This window comes from Zeus faber, assembly GCF_960531495.2.
Source record: "Zeus faber genome assembly, chromosome: 1".
NCBI lineage: Eukaryota > Metazoa > Chordata > Actinopteri > Zeiformes > Zeidae > Zeus > Zeus faber.
In genome coordinates this window covers 54,963,054-54,982,321 of record NC_137193.1, presented here as the reverse complement: position 1 = coordinate 54,982,321, position 19,268 = coordinate 54,963,054, and the positions used below count along the sequence as shown (strand labels likewise).

General features: G+C 43.2%; 1 protein-coding gene across 1 annotated transcript; it reads left to right on the top strand.

Moving 5' to 3' along the window:
- Positions 1–7,883: 7,883 nt before the first annotated feature.
- Positions 7,884–18,076, top strand: sap130a (Sin3A-associated protein a; the record flags this gene model as incomplete). The annotated part of the gene is made up of 21 exons (XM_080007998.1): positions 7,884–7,924; positions 8,429–8,556; positions 8,667–8,920; positions 9,268–9,435; positions 9,521–9,647; positions 9,772–9,881; positions 10,030–10,154; positions 10,613–10,760; positions 10,950–11,040; positions 11,409–11,513; positions 13,320–13,461; positions 13,616–13,734; positions 14,214–14,501; positions 14,620–14,785; positions 14,897–14,995; positions 15,510–15,871; positions 16,153–16,374; positions 16,459–16,584; positions 16,679–16,782; positions 17,407–17,520; positions 17,918–18,076. The coding sequence occupies exons 2-21, from the start codon at positions 8,445–8,447 to the stop codon at positions 18,074–18,076; spliced, it is 3,141 nt and encodes a 1,046-aa protein (XP_079864124.1). The 5' UTR covers positions 7,884–7,924; positions 8,429–8,444.
- Between the last annotated feature and the right edge of the window lie 1,192 nt (positions 18,077–19,268).

Genomic DNA, 19,268 nt, shown 5'->3' with positions numbered 1-19,268 from the left:
GCTGAATCCACTACCATGACAGTATTAAACTAACTGGATGGTATATTTTCTCTTAAAAAAGATTCAAGATTCAAGAGGTTATTTGTAACATGCATATACATATGGTCATAAACGTATGCAGTGAAATGTCATGACACCCGGTGATTACACACAATAAGCTCTAGAAATACTAAAAATACTAAAATTGGTGTAACCGACATGAGCCACTCGCCCAGGCGGCCGCAAGGGGTGGCGCCACATCGTGATTCTGGGTTCTATAATTATGTAATAGTATTAATTGTCTGTGTTGTAGAAAATATACATTTAAATCCTCCTAAATTAAACTTATCCAGTAAATACCTCACAGAGTAGAAGAATCAACAACTGCACTTAAAGCTTTTTTTGATAAGAAAGATCTGTTTGTTGTACCAATTTACCAACTGGCCCTGCTGGTCGCCATTTTTCCGTTGCCCATTGTGCTCACATGTTTCGTTGCTCTGATTGGTTGCAGGTCTATGCAATTGCTGCCAGAGACATTTTGGTCAGCGCCCGTTGATAACACTCCTTGGAAATCAAATCAAATTCGGAGTTGTGTGCTTTCAAACTGCTCCACATTTAGATTGAGAGTTCTACGAGCTGGTGTATCTCTCGCTTTGTCTGGGGAGGAGAAGGCTGAGGGCACTTATTATCCTTCAGGCTTGCAACGACGGCTGTCTCTCATCCAGAATGGAGAACCCACCCAGTGTTGTGCCCTCTCTGAGGCACAGAGGTTCCGGTGATAGAGCACAGGCAGTTTCTCACTTTTGCGGTAGCGTTTGCCCCTGGTGCTACTAAGAGTTTTTTCCCACTGCCCATCAGACTACTTAATTCCCTTTAATGCTGCTACTTTTGTGCAACAAATCAATGTTTCATCACTTGAGCACTTTATTTTATATTTACCAGTGTCGAGTTTACATTACTGTGCAATAATCCAACCACTGTGAAATGTCTTCAGGTCTATATGTATTGTGTTGTCTGTCTATGCTGTCTATTATGTCTAATTGTTGTTGTGCTACGTGTATTTGCCTTCAATGTCTATATTTACAAATTGAGCCTGGAGAAACACAATTTTGTTCTGCTGTGCACTCCTTGTTGTATGGTCTGAATGACAATAAAGTCCACTTTGACTTTTGACTTTGATTTTGACAGACCTCCACAAGCTACATGCTACCAGTACATTGTTTTTCACTGAGGCTTCAGTACATGGTTCAAGGAGTCTCTTGGTTGTTTCATTGTTTATAATGCACTCCACTTTACCTGCTATAAACATTTCAGATCTGTGGGAAATCACCTTATAATTCCTGACAGCCACCTTGCACACACTACCCATTCCTCCCCGTGACATCAGAGGTACCTGCTTACCCAGAATGGTGCATATGCGTTTCTGCATGTCAATCACAACTCCATATTTAACTACGATAGACTGACCTATTTCTGTTGGAACTGCTACAATGTTCCAATTTTTAGTTTCCGTTTTAGGATTATTTTCCTATTTAATTTTATGCACATATACTGCGACCTCTTGCCCGTATTTGTAACCCCACTCTTACTTTTTTTATATTCCAGTCTTATTTTATTAAAAAAATAATAATAATGTTCCTCCTTATATTCCACTACGTAGTTGTTGCCTGTCATGCCCCAAGAATTTCATTGTACCGAATGACCTTGTGTTGTACTGTACAGTTGACAAATAAAACACTTTGAACCTTGAACTTTGAAATCAATACAACCCAGTGCACATTGGTCAGCATCCCTGGCAACCACAAAGTCACAAGCTGAGTTCAGTACATCAATGTTCATGACGGTCGGCCAGCTCCCCATCTGAGAGCGGTTGTCCATTTGCTGCTGTGACTGGTTTGCAGTAAGGTCTCAGCAAGTCCTTTCGGCCTCCAGTAGAATCTCTCCATATTTACTCCTGCACCATGGGCACTTCTGAGAATTTGGGCATTCTCTTTGAAATGCATAGTGCATCCACAGTACCAACAAGCTCCCCTCGGCACTGATGAAGACCGTATCCGGTCACTCCCCGGAAGATGGGCTCTCCTTCTCCCCTGGGATTGCTCAATCCCAGTTCGTCGGCCTCCTGCTGTGGGACCCGTTCCTCCTCCTGTGGTTCATTGTGTCTTCCTGTTGGTCAAGTGTCTCACCTCTGTCCGCAGCTGTGCCACACTCTCACACGACTCCAAAAGTTCTTTAGTGACAATGACTTGTCCTTGGTACTACTAACAGAGCCCTTTGATCCATTTTATTTCAATTTATTTTTTATTGTATTTTATTCTATATATTTTTATCTTATTCTATAAGTATTCAACTTACTGTATTACGTTTTAGGAGTCAGTTAGTCGGTCTATTAGAAAGGAATTTATTACTTTTATTTTTTTCCTAGGACATATTGTGTGCTATCACCGGGTGCGTTGCATTACATTTCACTGCATATATGTATGAAAGTATGTATATGTATGTGACAAATAAAAATCTTGAATCTTGAATCTTGAATCAGAGCCACATGCATTTGTTTTATGGTAAGAAACGTCCTGTCCCTCAAGTTGCCTTATCTGCTCCAGTGTCGTTGCTATGCGTATAGCTTCCTCCAGTGTTTTTGGTTTACCGCTGTGCAGGTGTACACAAATGTCCCCGCTCCCAATATTGGCAATAAAATGATCCTATGCCAGGGAATCGCATGTGCCTGCGCTGAAATCTGGATATGCCTTGGCTACTAGCCTACATTGGCAAAATTACTTATGTTCTCACCCACTCTGCGTTTACGGTCCAGGAAGGCTGCTCGGTTCCAATTCAGCAAACACTGGTGGCTCAAAATGCTTCTGTAGAGCCCCTTTAATGCATATAATTCCTTTTGAGGTCGTGAGGTTAATTGCTACAGTAAAATCTTGCCGGTCCCCTCAACAAAAGGATAAGGTAGTTCAGACCATCTGACAAGTTCCAGCCATTAACTTTAGCAGCTAGCTTAAACTGCTCAGTCCATGCAGTCCACTCACCCACTTTCCCCTCAAAAGGATGAGGAAGCTGCCATTTGCCCGAGATTGGCACCTTGGCCTTGTGGTTCATCATCTTTGAAGACGTAGCCTTAGCCAGCCCGCTCCACTTCGCTAGCTAGCGCCTGTGGTAGTCGACGTGAAAAATCCCGGGGGGGAAAAATCCAGTCACTTAACTTCACGTAGTTTATTGACTGACACAAACAGTCTTCAGTCGAGTCAGAATGATAAAGTTTCACGTTTATTTACATAACACTCGGTACAGGCGTTCCTTTACCGGTTCCAAACAACTCTGCCCCGGGCAGCTCTAGCCAAGGGTTAAGACCACTCTTAGTTTGCATATCTTAACATCCAGTAACATGATCAGCTGAACAGCTCATGTTACAATAGTTTAGCTAATTGCAGCTATGTGCAAATTCCATGTAAAACATTTCAGGACCTTATGATATGCATTTGTGTAAATAGAGGAGTTAAATACCTTGACAGCAGTGTCTGCAAAGGTATTAACTCCAGGGCGTTTAACTCCATTCTATGTGCAAGAACCACATGTTGTAATACACTGAAGGCAGAGTTACACTTTTTAAGCTTTTGATTGCAGTTTTTGGATGGATTTAAGAACAATTTTGTAGTTTAAATATAAATGTAAAAATCTCCTGATTTCTATTTATAGTTGCTTGATTAAGCAAAAGGATTTTTCAGCTAAATTCATAATTCTTTGTATGTTTTTAAAGTTTAAGCTAACTGTTAGCTCGATAACTAGCTATGTGATTATCTAATGGATTTTGATTTTGGGGAAATAATTCGACTGTTGGTCAAAGGGAAAGGTCACAGAACTGAACCCAGTGCAGCAAAGGGGTGTTTAGCAGACAGAAATGTTTAAAACCACACTGTTCTCTGGCTTAATTGATGGCTGTGAGTACAAAAAAACTCTTCCAGGTATCTTTCACATCTCCATTGACATTTCTACTTCCTTCGCTCCTCCTCATTGTCTTTACGTGGGATTTCTCACGCCATCCGTGACTTTTTCTCCCTGGCTTTACGGACGGCAGATGATCGAGCGCAATTTTTTGACTAAATCAATATTTGTCAAAAACCTTTGTCGAAATTAGATGTGCATAGCCGGACCGAGGTATTACCATTACCCTCAATTACCGCCGGGATTAATAAAGCCTTATCTTGCCTTATATTATCTTATCTTATCTTATGGGTTGTTATTCCCAATGGTGCAGAACTTATTCAAGTCAATGGAAGGTATTTTAGCCACATATGCAATAATGGCGGGGGAAAGGGCAACGACATACCTCTGTGAGCGCTGCCAAGCGTGAGCAACCTTCATCCCACCCCCAACAAGCAAGAGTTCCATTTACTCTCACGCAGTATACCTGCCAAAATGATCAGGGGTTGTATGCATTCCATGGACATCTGGAGTTTTCCGGAGAGTTACACTGATCGTCATATTGGGTTTATATAATGCACAGACTCCCGACGACTGTGAATAAGAAGCACGTAACAAATCAAACGGAATGGATAAAGAACAACACACAATACTGTGAGCGCATTGGCGCATCAAAGAAACTACTTTTTACATCAACTGTTTTTTATATGAGATCTGCATTGTGATTGCAGTAAAACGACCGTCAGGCCGCAATGGAAGGGATATTTACGAAGAAAATCATTGGCCTTTTGAGCACATTTTTGTACTCGCGCCGAGAGAGATTCTTGGAAAAATAACTGTGGAGCTCTATGTTTTGCCTTAATTTCCATGGAGATTCCAAAACTTCCTGCCGAAAGCAGTCACGGAATGTGCCCCCGCCCCCTGACTTTTCCACATGAATCTGGGCACCATCCTCTCACTTTGTGCGGCTGCTGTCTATCGATGTGGTGCGATGACAGTGTTTACTAACTGCCGGGGGGATATTTATTTGGCAAATTAGATCTTGGTGTCAAACCCCTTTACCCCTCTGCTAATCCTGCACCGCTCACGTGCCATCCATTATCACTTTGGCACTTCTCATCCGTTACCCCCAGCTCTGCCTTCCGCGCAACCTCACATCTGCCCTTGTCCTCTGATTTCTTTACCATCGTTTTGCCTTCAGATAAAAGGCTGGCAATGAGAATTGTCAAGAATGCACGGCTCATACTGAAGTTTCTACCTGCTTCAAAACTTTCAAAATCATTCCTGTCTCCAAGTAATCCAATCCTCACAAGCCTCAAGATGAAAAAAGCTTCAAGCTGCATTGATTTCCTGCGTCCACTGCAATTTCCCTAAAGAGCAGCGTCATTTGTGGGTGCCACCAGCAGCTGATTTCCCACCCTGCTTTCCCTATAAATCCTTCTCCAATTGAACAGTGGGGTAACCTCTTCATTGAGCATTGGCAATCAGATTCTCACCAACACTAGCCAACTTACTAGCGTCAGCAATGGGGAAAGTGATCATACAGTAGAATTAGTCGCCGGCCACTGAACCCAAAGTTTTGAAGCAGAGGCCTTTTCAATATAGATACTTGCTGAGTGATAATAACGTGTCTTTAAAAATCTGTTGTAACTCAATTTCGAAGAGGCCAAATGCGGAGTGCTAGTGTGAAGACAAGGTGAGTGGGCGTGGGAGCTCGGATAATCATAACCCCAAGTCACAGCACTGGGCATGGCCTCTACCGTGTGTGTCCACGGTGACACAGACGCTCGGCGCGGTTCCAGCACCAGCAAGTTTCACGAGTGACAACGGAGGGGAAGTTAATTACGGGAATAAGTATTGGGGGTGGGGAAACTCCCTGAGTTTGAGAGAATTAGCGCTTAGTTTCCTGGCGGGTTGCAACTCTTACCTGTGTTAGGCCTTGCATCAGCCTGGATGCTGCTTGTGGTTTGGAGTGAGTCAGGTGATCTGCACAGTCAGTCCAGGAAGAATGTTTCATGGTTACTTCATCCACCCTCACAGACCTACAGACACACGCAGGCATTGAGGATACACAATATACTATATTTCTATGGCCATTCTGGACAATTGTGATGCAGATCTATTTCGGATTGGTTCCAATTCCACAGTGCGTCGGACGATTAGCATTTAAAAAAAAGCTTAAAACTGAGAAAGAAAGTACAAATAAAATACTATAAAATGAAATACAATGAAAAATAAACTTCTAATAAAACGAAATAAAATTTGCCAAACATAAAACAGAAAAAGTGAAATATATAAAAATATACAGAATATACAAATGTGATTCTATGCTTAGGACATGTTATTGGTATGGGTATAAATGATACATTATTCTATGTATATACTAAATTGTTACAGTAGTTACAGTGATATTGTTTTGTAGATGGTGATGGTGATTCCCTCATTTATTACTGAACGTTTCTGTTTTTGCAAATTTGTCTGCATTGACAGGAGATGAGCACAAATTACTACAAGCTGAATATAGAAATAGTGGTAATAATAGTAGTTAATTTAGGTTATTCAAAATGAATGGAAATACTATTAGAGTTAAACTTATTTTTTTTCGTTTTTTATGCTTCTTTTGAATTATATATGAAAAATTCTCCATGATTTGAGCAATAATGTCTGAGTGTCATTGCATTCATTAGACGGCATTATCATGTGCTTGACGAACCACCAGCACCACCAACCTGGATCTAGGGCCTGCATCGCAGATTTGTATTTTAAACGTCTGACCGGAACCAGTACCAGGCAGATGCATAGCTGTGTGAATGGGAATGTGCGATTCAGGACAGATCCAGACTTTAAGAGTTGCAATGGCACAAATGCAGAGGAAGATATTTCAAATTCACTGTTTGGCCCCTGGTTGAATTAAGAGATCGACAACAAAGGTACATGCCGCAAGTCCCGTGACGTGGCCTGACTCATAAAAAGAAAATCCTAAATGTGCCACAAGTCATTCAGGAAATTTTCCGTACATTCGCTCATAAAAAAATGGAATTGGCAATGAAAAAGGGTCTTGGATTTTATATGGTGGCCCCATCTCTAGGGACAACGTTTCACACACTATCCTCCTGTATATGGTGCAGCCGACTTCACGTACAACACCCGCTCACTCAGCATGGCATTGGAGCAGTTCTAGCGCTCTCTTGTGACCAAAAGTATTCACTGTCCAACCGAACGTGTTCCTGCTGCGCTTCAAATGTTGAGCTTTTTGCGCTGTGTGACTCGGTACTATAATAAGACAGCGATACACCTACAGAAAACGCAGACATCGAAGCGGGCATGTTCGTGTTATAGCACAATCCCCGTCTTTAGGTGAGATTCGTGATGATAACATACATACTCGTCTGGAGTTCAAGTTGTGATGTTATAAGTGTTATTTGTGAATAAAATCCCTTCTGTCCGTTTTGGCCCGACACATAAGGGGATGTCGTTGTGTGGGACCATTAAAGAAATGCACATGGTTTCAAAACAATATCTTGGGCGTGCTGCAGCGGCGCGTTCTCGCCGTGAAAAGGCGGACCCCGCCACCGACAATGGAACACACACCTAGAGGAGCACATGCACAACGCGAATAAATGAGAAGGGCGGTTTCTTAATGTGCACCAGTTTTTTTTTTTTTGTTTCTTTTAGAAAAAAAAACACATCTTCTTACGGATCACTCCTTTAAATATTTAGTTTGAGGATGTGCCGTTTTCCTGGTTACAGTCCCTGCCTCCTCACCCCGCGGTTACAGTTTAACTCTGATTGGCCCGACTCTCCGCCGCCGGGGTTGGTCCAAGGGCGTCCTGCATTCCGATTGGTCGAGGACATGAATGGCGGCGCCGTGATTGGCGGAACGCCGTTGGGGGCGGATCGCTTCTTCCCGAATATATTTCCGGTTTACATGTTGGGCGAGAAAAAAAGAGAAAAGAAAAGACGAATGGAAAAATTGTAACCCGTCAAGCCCGTCTTGCTTCATTACTCTCCCCAAACGGTAACATTTACACATGTATGTTCATTTATAAGCAATGCGACGTTTCCCTTAATAGTTTATTCGGAAAGTTTTGAAATGCATTAAGAACAGTCAGCGGGTGTTTACGGTTGTAACGTTAGCTTGCCTGCTAACCGACTGCTAGCTAATGCGCTAACCCTTTATAACACATTCACCACAAACAGGTGATTATCGTATAGTGCAGTTTATCTGGCCCAATAAGATAACATAATTTAGACCCGGTGCAGTAGGCTGTTCAAGTGAAATAGCCAACGCTTATTGGCGGACATTGCAGACATTCAGAAAGATATGATCAAATGCTTGTGAAACGAACCCAATAACACCATAACGCCGCAATTACACTTAACATTGGCTCTTCCTTGCTATTGAACCCCGTAATACCTCGCAACACCATTACAGCGTTTGTTGTCGGAAGCCGCGGAATTAAATAACGCCGTGTCGATGGATCTAACGTTAATGCTACTGATGTGTTGCTATTGCTTTTAGAACGTAATTTGACAAAATGAGCTCCCAGCAATTCCCAAGACATGGGATGTCAGTGTCTGGTGGAGGAGCGCCCCAGATTGCTGCCGGGGGAAACCTGGTCCAAGTCAGTCAGCCGTTAAACCAGCCAGGTACAGTCAGAAGTTTTCCCATATTCATCAGTCATTTTTTTTTTAAAGCAGAAATACGGCTCTACGTTTTGTCCCCTTCCTCAATCAATTAAATTGTTTCCCACCCCTAGCTGGCGCTGATATAGAGAGCGGCCGTGACAGTGACCACCCAGCGCAGGATCATCCCCCCAGTGGTGGTGGAGCGACCCTGGCTTTTAGAGATGACAAACAAGAGACCGTGGTGGTCAGACCTTACCCACAGATCCAGTCACAGGCTCCTCCTCAGGCGGTCCCTATCCATCCTGGCACCCCGGTCACATTGCCCGCTCCTTCTGTCCACCTCCCCCAGGGGCAGCCGGCAGCCCTCACCGAGGGACAGATGAAGGTACAAAAAGTACCAGCCACTCAGAATGGCTGAGCCCAGCCTGATATATATATATATATATATATATATATATATATATAGATATATAGATATATATATATATAGATATATAGATATATAGATGGATAGAGATATAGATAGAGATATAGATAGATAGATATCTATCTCCATTCCACTCAGATTAGCAGGGACCTGTCACTAGCCTGTCAAGGACCAGCCAACCATAATAGGTGGCTGCATCTGTATCGGATATCAATGTCTCTTTCTGTCATTTTGCCACCGATATTCATAGCAAAGTAAAGTTAATTCATTAGTTTGTGTTGATTTTCTTTTCCTTTTTCTTTAAGGCTGTCTTGAAGTCACCTATGCCAAGTCGTCTCATAGCCCCGGCACCGGCTTCAAACCAGGGCCATCTCTCTATACCCCCAAAGGTGCCTGGTCACATTACTGTAACCTTGGAGAGCAGTATTGCTCCAACCCCCTCCATCCCCGTGGCAACTATCAGTGGCCAGCAGGTGAGTGCACTTTCCATTGACTTTGTAACTAAACTTACCTTTTCCCATTTCTGACATTTACCCTTGAAATGCTTTTTTATTTTAGGGTCACTCTAGTAACCTGCAACACCTGATGCCCGCTAACATCCAGATTATTAGAGGCAGTGCCCCTACTCTGCAGATTGGGACCCCTGTTGTACCACCTCAGACCTTCACCTCACATTTACCACGGGGTAAACATTTTGTCATAAGAATGAGAAATGTTGGCATGAATTTCGGTCTCTGTTTTCCTGCAGCCGTACGTAGTGCCCAGTTAATATTATGTTATTTTTTTGTGCCTTTTCCTTTATCCTGCAGGGGCTGCTGCTGCAGCTGTCATGTCAAGCTCCAAAACTGTCCTGCGACCAGCGTCTGGAGGAAGTGCTGGCCAACCCACAGTGCAGCACATCATACATCAAACTATTCAGGTGCTCAGACACATTTGCTTTTCAAAGCAACTTGGGAACCCGAATCCCAATCTTTGTTATTGGCAGGAAATCCCTAAATGCAGCCTAATGGTTGAGAATGTGTCAATTTGACAAACATAGTTACAGTGTTATTGCTTTCTGTCTACAGTCTCGCCCTGCTGTTACCACATCTACTGCTGTGCTCCCAACGGTGGTAGCCCCCATTTCAGCCACCAGAACGCAGTCACCAGTCATCAGTCCCACAGTGACACACTCTGCTGAGATTGTGCACGGGTGAGTAGTAGTATTGAGCATAAGGTTTCCTAACACCAAAATCGCCTCCCAGTGTTCATTTTTGATCATTTTTTTTGCATTCAACCACCACAAGATCAAAACAACTAATTTGGTGTGACGATCATGACATTTCTTACCTATTACACCACCCCAGTGTTTTCCTTTTGGTTCTAGGATATAGTAAAAACACAAAAGTGTGTTGTACTAATACTAATACAGATATTTAAATTCTCCCCTGTACTTCCAGGGTCACTTGTAAGTCATTATAATATTTAATTGTGCTTTTGAATGTGTGAAGATTTTGGCATTATCAAACCATCAACAGAGATAAGTAATTGTTCTTTTAATGGCAGCTGCCCGCCCCCGTCCCCTACACCCGCCAAGGATCAACCAGCTGCTGTTGGGGCTGCCTCGCAGACTAAATAAGGCTTGTGATTTTGTGGTTTTGTCTGTTGCAGCCGACCAGGGCTCACCATTCACCCACCTCCAGCCACCATCAGTATTCAGAGGCCTCAAACATCACGGGACACTGCTACGCGCATCACACTGCCCTCGCACCCAGCTATCGGGGCCGCAAAGCCTCAGCCACCGCACACTATGACACAGGTCAGCCTCTCTCGACATGCAGCGCTCCTCAAAGAAGTCTACATAGTTTGAATAGTGCATGTTATTTTCTAAAACATGCGGAATATCTTGATTTTATATATATATACATATACATACATACATACACATATCTATAGATTGATAGATATAAAAATAATAATTATTTATATATATTTTTTTTTTTATCAGAAAACTATCTTCAGTACTGTGACCCCTGTAGCTGCAGCAACAGTGGCACCAATCGTGGCCACCAACACTGTTCCCTCGACCACAACAATTGGTATGGTCTTTCTTTTTAACATGTATTCAATGTTGTATTCTATTAAGTATGTTTGCATTTACAACTTGAGAATTAATCTTTTGAAAGCAAATATTTAATTGATGAAAGCAAAGATGGACAATTAATGAATCTATTTTATGTCTAACTTTTTAATGTAATCTGTCTGAGACCACAAAAATAATTGTGACTTGAAGCAGAGATATCCTAAAACCTGAACGCACTTTGATTTAGAAAGCTTCATTCGAATACCAACGAATCAAGAATGAAAATACTCTTATCAGTGATATTATGCCCTTTGTTACAGTATGTTCATTGTACACAGGCCCCAAGTCATATGCCTGATTTTACCTTCACTCATTTGACCCAAGGCACTGTGCCTCATACACAAATGGGCAGCAGCACTATTGTCACCATGACGATGGCCTCACACTCCTCTCATGCTACAGCTGTGACCACCTCCACCATTCCTGTTGGTAAGTTCACCTTTTTTTCACCAATTTTTTTTTCTCACTCAAAATCGTTTACACACCATGCAATCAAAATGCATTATCCTTTCTTGGGTTTGTAACAATAAAGACGTTCCCTGTTTCATTGCATTTGAGACAGGGGGTATGGTATTGTGTTGATTGGTAATGTCACAAGATGATGAAGCCTATTGACTGTATGCAATTCCTTTATTTCACTATGTATCCTATATCTGGCTGTTGTTTGAGTCTGTTCTTATCATTGCTACTGGAGGTTTTTATTTTTCTTGCCACAGTTTAAATGTGCTGCTGGTAGGCTAAAACAGACAGTTTTGCGGAAAGACTTACTTGCATCACTACTAGGGGTGCAACGGATCTTAAAACTCAAGGGTCGGATCGTATCATGGATTTGAGTCATGGATCGGATCAGTAAATCAAAAAAAAAAAGTGAGACAAATATAGTTCAAGTTCAAGAGGTTATAGCTTTGCTTTCAATTTATTCTGTAAAACACTTTAAGCAATGAACTTTTGCCGAAGGTCTTAAATGAAAACAACATTCAAGATGTCCAATGTTTAAATAAAATCCTAAAATATAATATTTTCAATACTCAATTGTTAGATTAAACTGCAGTATGAGGCACACAAGATACCTTCTTCCTTTAAACATGGTTGTGAATGTAAAAATATGATTAGATTCGCCCCCAGTAACTGAATTTAATTCCAGTATCGTGTTAAATTTCTCAAAAATTTTCAGCACTAACTCTAACCTTGTCTTGTTTTGATTTGTAAAGAAAAACACTTGTTTCTGTATAAGTAACTTTGAGTCCAGTAATATTCAATCAATATATTTAATTCTATTTTTTTGTAGTTGAATAATTATAAACAAAATATTTCATAGATAAAATGAATGCTTGGGAGCCGTAAGAGCCGTCTCTTTTCAGTGAGCTGGATCATCCTGCTCACTGAAAAGAGACAAACTTCTCAAAACTACTGTCTGCAAGTGTCTTTTCTGCCCCACATCTGTGTCCACCCTGTACGTTGCTCTCTAATCTGACTTTTTTCCTGATTCTCGTCATGTTCATCAAATCACAGAATCATGTTCTGTTTAAAATTATCTTATATTTGCTATCACGATCCAAATCATATTCATAATGCTAACTGCTGTTATGCAGCGCGTACCGTTGCCTACCGGCACTTCTCACAAGCTTTCCGGTCTTTGTTCTGTCCTGTCAAGTGGACAATTCAAGTGGAGCGCCATTTCTTTAAATTATTAGAAGGCACAAGCTGCGCTCCAGCTCCTGCGGCTCAGGCTTCAGTTTGCCCCCCCCCCCACGCCCTCCCAAGCGCCGCTTCAGCGATACAGTACACAGTTTATTTTCAGATAACATTACATTAGAGTTCACATTTATGTCGGACAATATTACTCACAAAATTACAGGGAGAATCGCAAACACAATAGTGATTTCAAAGTTCGAAATTGAGCACTCACTTTGGCCGATTTTCGATTTCGAATCGGAATCCTAACACCCCTATTAACCAATCACTGTGCTTCAAAGTTTTCACTGCAACTCAGAATCCAAATGTAGAGAATTATTACTTTAAAATGTCAAAGTGGCAGTAAAACTGTTTCACTATGATGGTTAAAATTTGCAATTGAACCATGCGGGGCGATCCGTAGGGATCACGTATCAACTATGTTCCATTACACCACTAGTCACTACAGTACGGTGGTACTGCAGTTATCGTTGTAGACATTGTAATGTTTAAATTCTCATTCTGTGTCTGCTTTTTGTGCCTCTCTTGTGTCTTTTCCAGCTAAAGTTGTCCCTCAGCCCATTGCCCACACTTCTCCACGCGTCCAGCCCGACTACCCAGGGGAGAGAGCCAACCTCATCCCCATCTCAGGCCACCGCTCCTCCCCCAACCCTGTCACCATGGAGGCTAGAAGCGACAACAGGTGAGCACGAATGCATGAGGCTGATAGGCGGTGTAGACTACAGATTTGACCAAAGAGCAAAACCATCAAGTATCAACTTGATATTGTTGTGCATAGTGCATCATTCATCATTATTGCTCAAAACGAAATTAATTTGGGATGCTTGTGTTTCAAGGCCGTCCATGCCAGTGCAATTCCAGTACTTCCTGCCCACCTACCCCCCCTCTCCGTACCCTTTGACACACACCTACACCCCCATCACAAGCTCTGTGTCCACCATTCGCCAGTACCCTGGTAAGTTGCTTTGACTCATTTTGTGTGTTTTTTCTTCTCATTTAACAAGCCATCTGAATTTTGGAGAGTTTCATGTTGTTTTGACATTTGAGCTAATACTTGTCAAAGACAAGTTGTTTCATTGTTAAATCAATGGCTCAAGGATCTAAATCATTACTTATTAGGATAGCATTTATTCAGTTTCCAAGTGAATTTGCTATTCATTTGTAATTTTAAATTTAAGTCTGATTTGGGCAAATGGTCTAATTGAAAAGGCAAGCCAATGGAGGTTTGGCGCTCTCTAGTGGAGACTTTTGCCATTCCAACAAATATCACACTGGGACTGAACTTCAAGGTCTGATATTTTATTTCCCTGAAGTCTTTTGTCTCCTAAGATAGTTCCTTGTTAATATCTCTCGCACACATTAAACATTTATTCTCGTATACTCTGCTCTAGATTTGACCTTTTTTGTTCTTGATTTGCCTCCCCCTCCAAACAGTCACACCTCAGGCTCCCAGCTCAGCACTGCCCACTCCAGCGGGAGTGGGTGTGGCCACCACCGTCCACCTCAACCCCATGCAGCTGATGGCCGTGGATCGTATCGGTCTGCAGTCCACACAGATCAGCACCCAGGGCCTCCAGCCTGCACCGATCGCTGCGCAGGGCATCCAGTCTGCACCAATAGGAGTGCAGGGTCTGCACACCTCTGCGTCCATCGCCGCACAGGGAATCCAACAAGCACCATTAGTCACTCAGCAGCAGCAACCACAATCTGAAGCAAAACCCGGTAAACAACAAAGCAGGGCTGTCTCAGTTAAAGCAAACAGTCTATTGTCTAGTGTCTGCTTTTCAGCAGTGTAATCTGCAATTCAAGTTCTTTATAATGTGGGCTTTGTTCCTTTCAGGAGTTGTTTTGGCTGATGGTTTTGTAGCGAGTGCCATCAGTAGCACGTTCAGCGCCACCCAGCCGGTGGCCACCATGGTGCAGGCCCATGCCCAAGCAGGGGGGGGTCCCACGCTGGTGTCTTCCCCCAGGCCCAGCATCCTCCGCAAAAAGCCTGCCAATGAAGGGTGAGTACTGCACTGGGGCTACAGTCAGTATCTTAATGTTGCTAAATTGATGTACAACATTTGAACGCATTGTGCAGTCAAAATCACCCGCTTGTGTCAATGCCATTTCAGTTGTGTTCGTAAGACCCTGATCCCTGCTCAGCCCAATGAATCCAACAGTGGCAGAATGGAGGGGAATGTGAGAGGAGCAGGCTCTCCCAGGCCTGCAGGGTGAGCACTTCTCAAATCCCTTGTTAAAGTGGTAATCCGTAATATTATTTTGTTACAAAAGTCCCATATTTGATATTTATACCATATTTTTTTATCCGGCACTTATAAAAGATAGGAAACAGCCAGTATTATTGTGCCTTGGCTCCTCTATATGCTGTTTCCATTGTTGGTGGCACCGCCTTTCCTGGAAAGGCTGCACTAATCAGCCACATGCAAGGCAGCCACAGTGGTCACCTCAAGTGACCACAAAAAAAAACGTTCAGAAGAAGGCATACTTTAAAGAAAACAAAATGACTGTCCTTGAGTGAAGACAAGGGTAAACTCAGATGTTTACCGGATGTTCAAATGGAATTCTGGGGCTTGTGGATTGAGCGATTTTATGGCTTACCACTTTAATCTCCATGTTGTGCCATGATCATTTGGTAGCGTTGCTGTGGTAATAGTTTCCATGTGTGACTGTAATATAACTTTTGCTTAAGTGTCTGCTAAATAACAATGGATTTTGATCTCTCAGCGTGAAGCCCAAGGCCGAGGTACACATGGCGATGGCTCCCCCCGTCATGGCTGCCGTGGAAGCGTTGCCCTCTCAAGGAGGGGAGCAGCACGCCGTGTCTTCCCCGGCACAGCATCTCTCACAGGCCATCCCCAGCATGCTGGCCCCCCCCGGGCCCATACCCCCCTCCCAGCCATCTAGTGTTCTCTCCGCCTTGCCAGCAGCCATGGCCGTAACTCCCCCCGTCCCCGCCTCAATGGCAAACACTGTGGCGTCTCCCACACAGCCTGCGGCGAGCAGCACTGCAGCCTGTGCAGCTAGCACCACCTGTGCTGACATAAAGGTCAAGCAGGAGGTGGAGGCCATGGATCCTTCCCAGCCCGGTAAGGACCCCCCCCCACTAGCCCCACTTTGCTATAATTATGGCATATATTAGCACCTGAGATGTGCATGTAATTGGCGGAAACACACCTAATTCATATTCTATTTATTGCAACATTTTTAACATTGGCTTCAAATTCCACTTAAATTTGGATGGAATGAGGTGATTTTTACAAAATGATCTAGGTGAGATCAAATATTTGCAATTATGTAATAATTGCGACGGCTCTATTGATAATTTGATATTTCCTACCTGAAGGTCCTTACACGAATCTGCCCTCAGCTCCAGGCCTCAACTCCCAGGTTTCTTCCCTGAGTGCTCCCGTCCCAGGGGACCTTATCCCAGGGGCATCGCCCCGGAAGAAGCCCCGCAAGCAGCAGCACGTCATCTGCACAGAGGAAAGCGAGATGGTGGAGACAAACAGCACAGACGAGGAGAGGGGCACCAGCAGACCCCTGACGGGCAGGGCAGAGCGGCGTGAGTCTCCTCCTAGGGAATATGTCGGTAAGTAGGGACTCGCTGCTCGTTCAAAATAGTGACTTCACAGCGTGTTTCATGTTAACCACGTTACTTGATCTTTCGCTGCAGATGAGGAAGGTGTCCGCTACGTTCCAGTCAGGCCACGGCCACCCGTCACCTTGCTGCGACACTACCGCAACCCCTGGAAGGCAGCGTATCACCACTTCCAGAGGTACAGCGACATCCGGGTCAAAGGTCAGAAACTTTGCTTTAAATTTTCGAAATGTCGTCTTATTACGTTTCATCATGAGAAAGCCTCTTGACTGTGAAATCTGATCCTCTCTTTCAGAGGAGAAGAAGGGCTCCCTGCAGGACATGGCCAACCAGAGAGGAGTGGCATGCAGAGCACAAGGCTGGAAGATCCACCTCTGTGCCACACAACTCAGGCAGCTGGTGAGCGAAACACGCACGCACGCACGCACGCACGCACGCACGCACGCACGCACGCACGCACACACACACACACACACACACGTCCCATGTATAAGCCTGAGAAGCGTCCAAAATATCTCTTTATATTGCTTTCTATTTGACCGGACCCCCCCCCAGTGTTAATAAAGTTCTTAGTGTTAATAAAGTCTTCTTATCTCAATTTGTGTTTTGTCACTGATCCAAATCACTTTGGAAATTTTAACTTCAAATGAGGGAAGATCATTTATGGGATTATCTGCATGTTTTTGTTAATGGGTGCCCAATTTGATCCCCCTTTGATGCTTTCATATAGGGCACTATGAAGAAACGAATGCACCCAGCTTTCCCTATAGTCGACCCTTTTGTTGGGCCGACTGACTGTTAAGGTGGAGGTACACTTCAAAAAAAGTGTGTGTGCTCCACCAGCGCTACGCGTACAGTGTTTCCTGCGTTCCAGTTTTACTGTGTTTTTGAAGTTGCATCCGTGCTTCTTTCACCGCCGAGTTCTTATTGAGTGTTCTGGGACATGTTCTCCGATCGTTGTTGCGTCTTTTGTTCTTGCGTCTTTTTAAGTGTACCTACTGCTGTACCCTAAACTCTTTTCAGTCGAGTCTGGAGCATGACGTGTACAGCCGACTGTCCACCCTCCAAGAGGGCCTGATCCCAAAGAAGAGAGCCGGATCAGACGACGACCTCCACCGCATCAATGAGCTCATACAGGTGTGTTTATCAGCAGACATGGTCTCTTATAATGTTCACTGGAAAGGCAAAGAAAATGCATAAGTCTGTATTTAAGCTCAAATAACTAACGAAGATCATTGTTTGGCAACGATTTATGATGCTCCATGATCTAGGAATCTAGGAAAACCTGAAAGACCTTGAGCATTCAATTTCATATTTTTGAAAGGGGCCAGGGAACGGGATTCAGTCTCAGTGTGGCCACCCTGGTATAATAAAGGTTAAATTACAATTCAACTATGTTAAAACATCCTTAAAAGGGAAATGTGGAATTCACTGTTTCTGAATCATGCCCAGATTCAGACAAGAAGGTCATTGGCAATGCCTTATTTTCCCTATTTCTTTTCCCAGCTACAATAAAACTTTTTTTTGCTTTTAGGGTAACATGCAACGCTGTAAGTTGGTGATGGACCAAGTCACCGAGGCACGGGACACCATGATGAAAGTGCTGGACCATAAAGAGAAGGTCCTGAAGCTGCTCAACAAGAATGGTGCCGTCAAGAAGTCCTCCAAACTGAAGCGCAAGGACCGGGCGTGAGTGGGGACCCGCCTCTCTGCTGTCGACCCCGCACCGGAACCCTCCACTGCGGCTCGAAGCTCCACTCAGAATCTGGTGCTATGGTTTGCTGCGCACAATCACAGGCACCCATCCTCCCTGCCCGAGAGCGGACAGAGGACAGAGGGTGTAGTGGCGGCAATATCAAGACCTCACACGCAGGAAATCCCATCTGGAGTCGGTTCTCATTCAAGACACAGCACTCAGTGAGTGTGGAGCATTGCAGACTGTAATAAACTTCCCCATCACTTCCGTTCTTTTTGGTTTGTTTTTTTGTTATATATAATTATTATTTTTACATTCAAAGGCATCCAAAAGAACATTTGTAGTGACTTTTTATTTTTTTTCTTTCTGCCTTTTTCTTTTGATGTTATAAATGGATATATTTATGTAGGGTTGACACTCTACACTCCCATGTACATGACTTCGCTCCAGTTGGTGGAGGATTTCAGCCAAGGTGAAGGCCGTGAGCATCGCACAATGGAGCAAATGAAAGATCACTGAAAACAAAGACTGTGTATACAGAGTAGTCTTGACCCTGTGCTCTTCATCAATCTGTGCCTTCATTTCATTGGTGTAGACAAGGCAGATGGGAGTTGGTGAATGTTGTCCATACGGTGAAGAAATCATCCTTTTTTTTAAGAGAATCATGTAAAAGAAAAAGGATTTTAAACTGTTGATTGCCTTTTTATTTTTATTTTTTATTTTTATTTTTTTACCAAGTCCTGTGTTGTTGAGTTTAAGATTTGATCAGTTCTAGTGAAACGATTCGCCATCAGCCACAAGGAACAAAACATGTTGATTATGGTGAAGGGGGAAGAAAGAGCTTTGTGGTGAGAGGAAAAGGTTCTCGGAGTGAAAATCATTGTTTGCATTGAGGACTCGCTATACTGTTTCATGCTGTTTTGTCTGCATAATCTACACTTTGCCCCTTTAGTTTCAGTGAAAGTCGTGTAATTGATTCACTTCTCATGCGTACAATGAATCTTCTGTACACAAATTGAACCAGATCATGTGAGCAGATGACACTAAAACGGGAACAGAATGTATACCAAGCACACCAAATAGTATGACCAGTGCTCAGCGAGTAAATCATTGCCTGGATGTTGACTCAGTTTCTACTCTGAGGCTCTACACCAAAATGATCGTAAAAATAAATTTGCATTTATTTTTT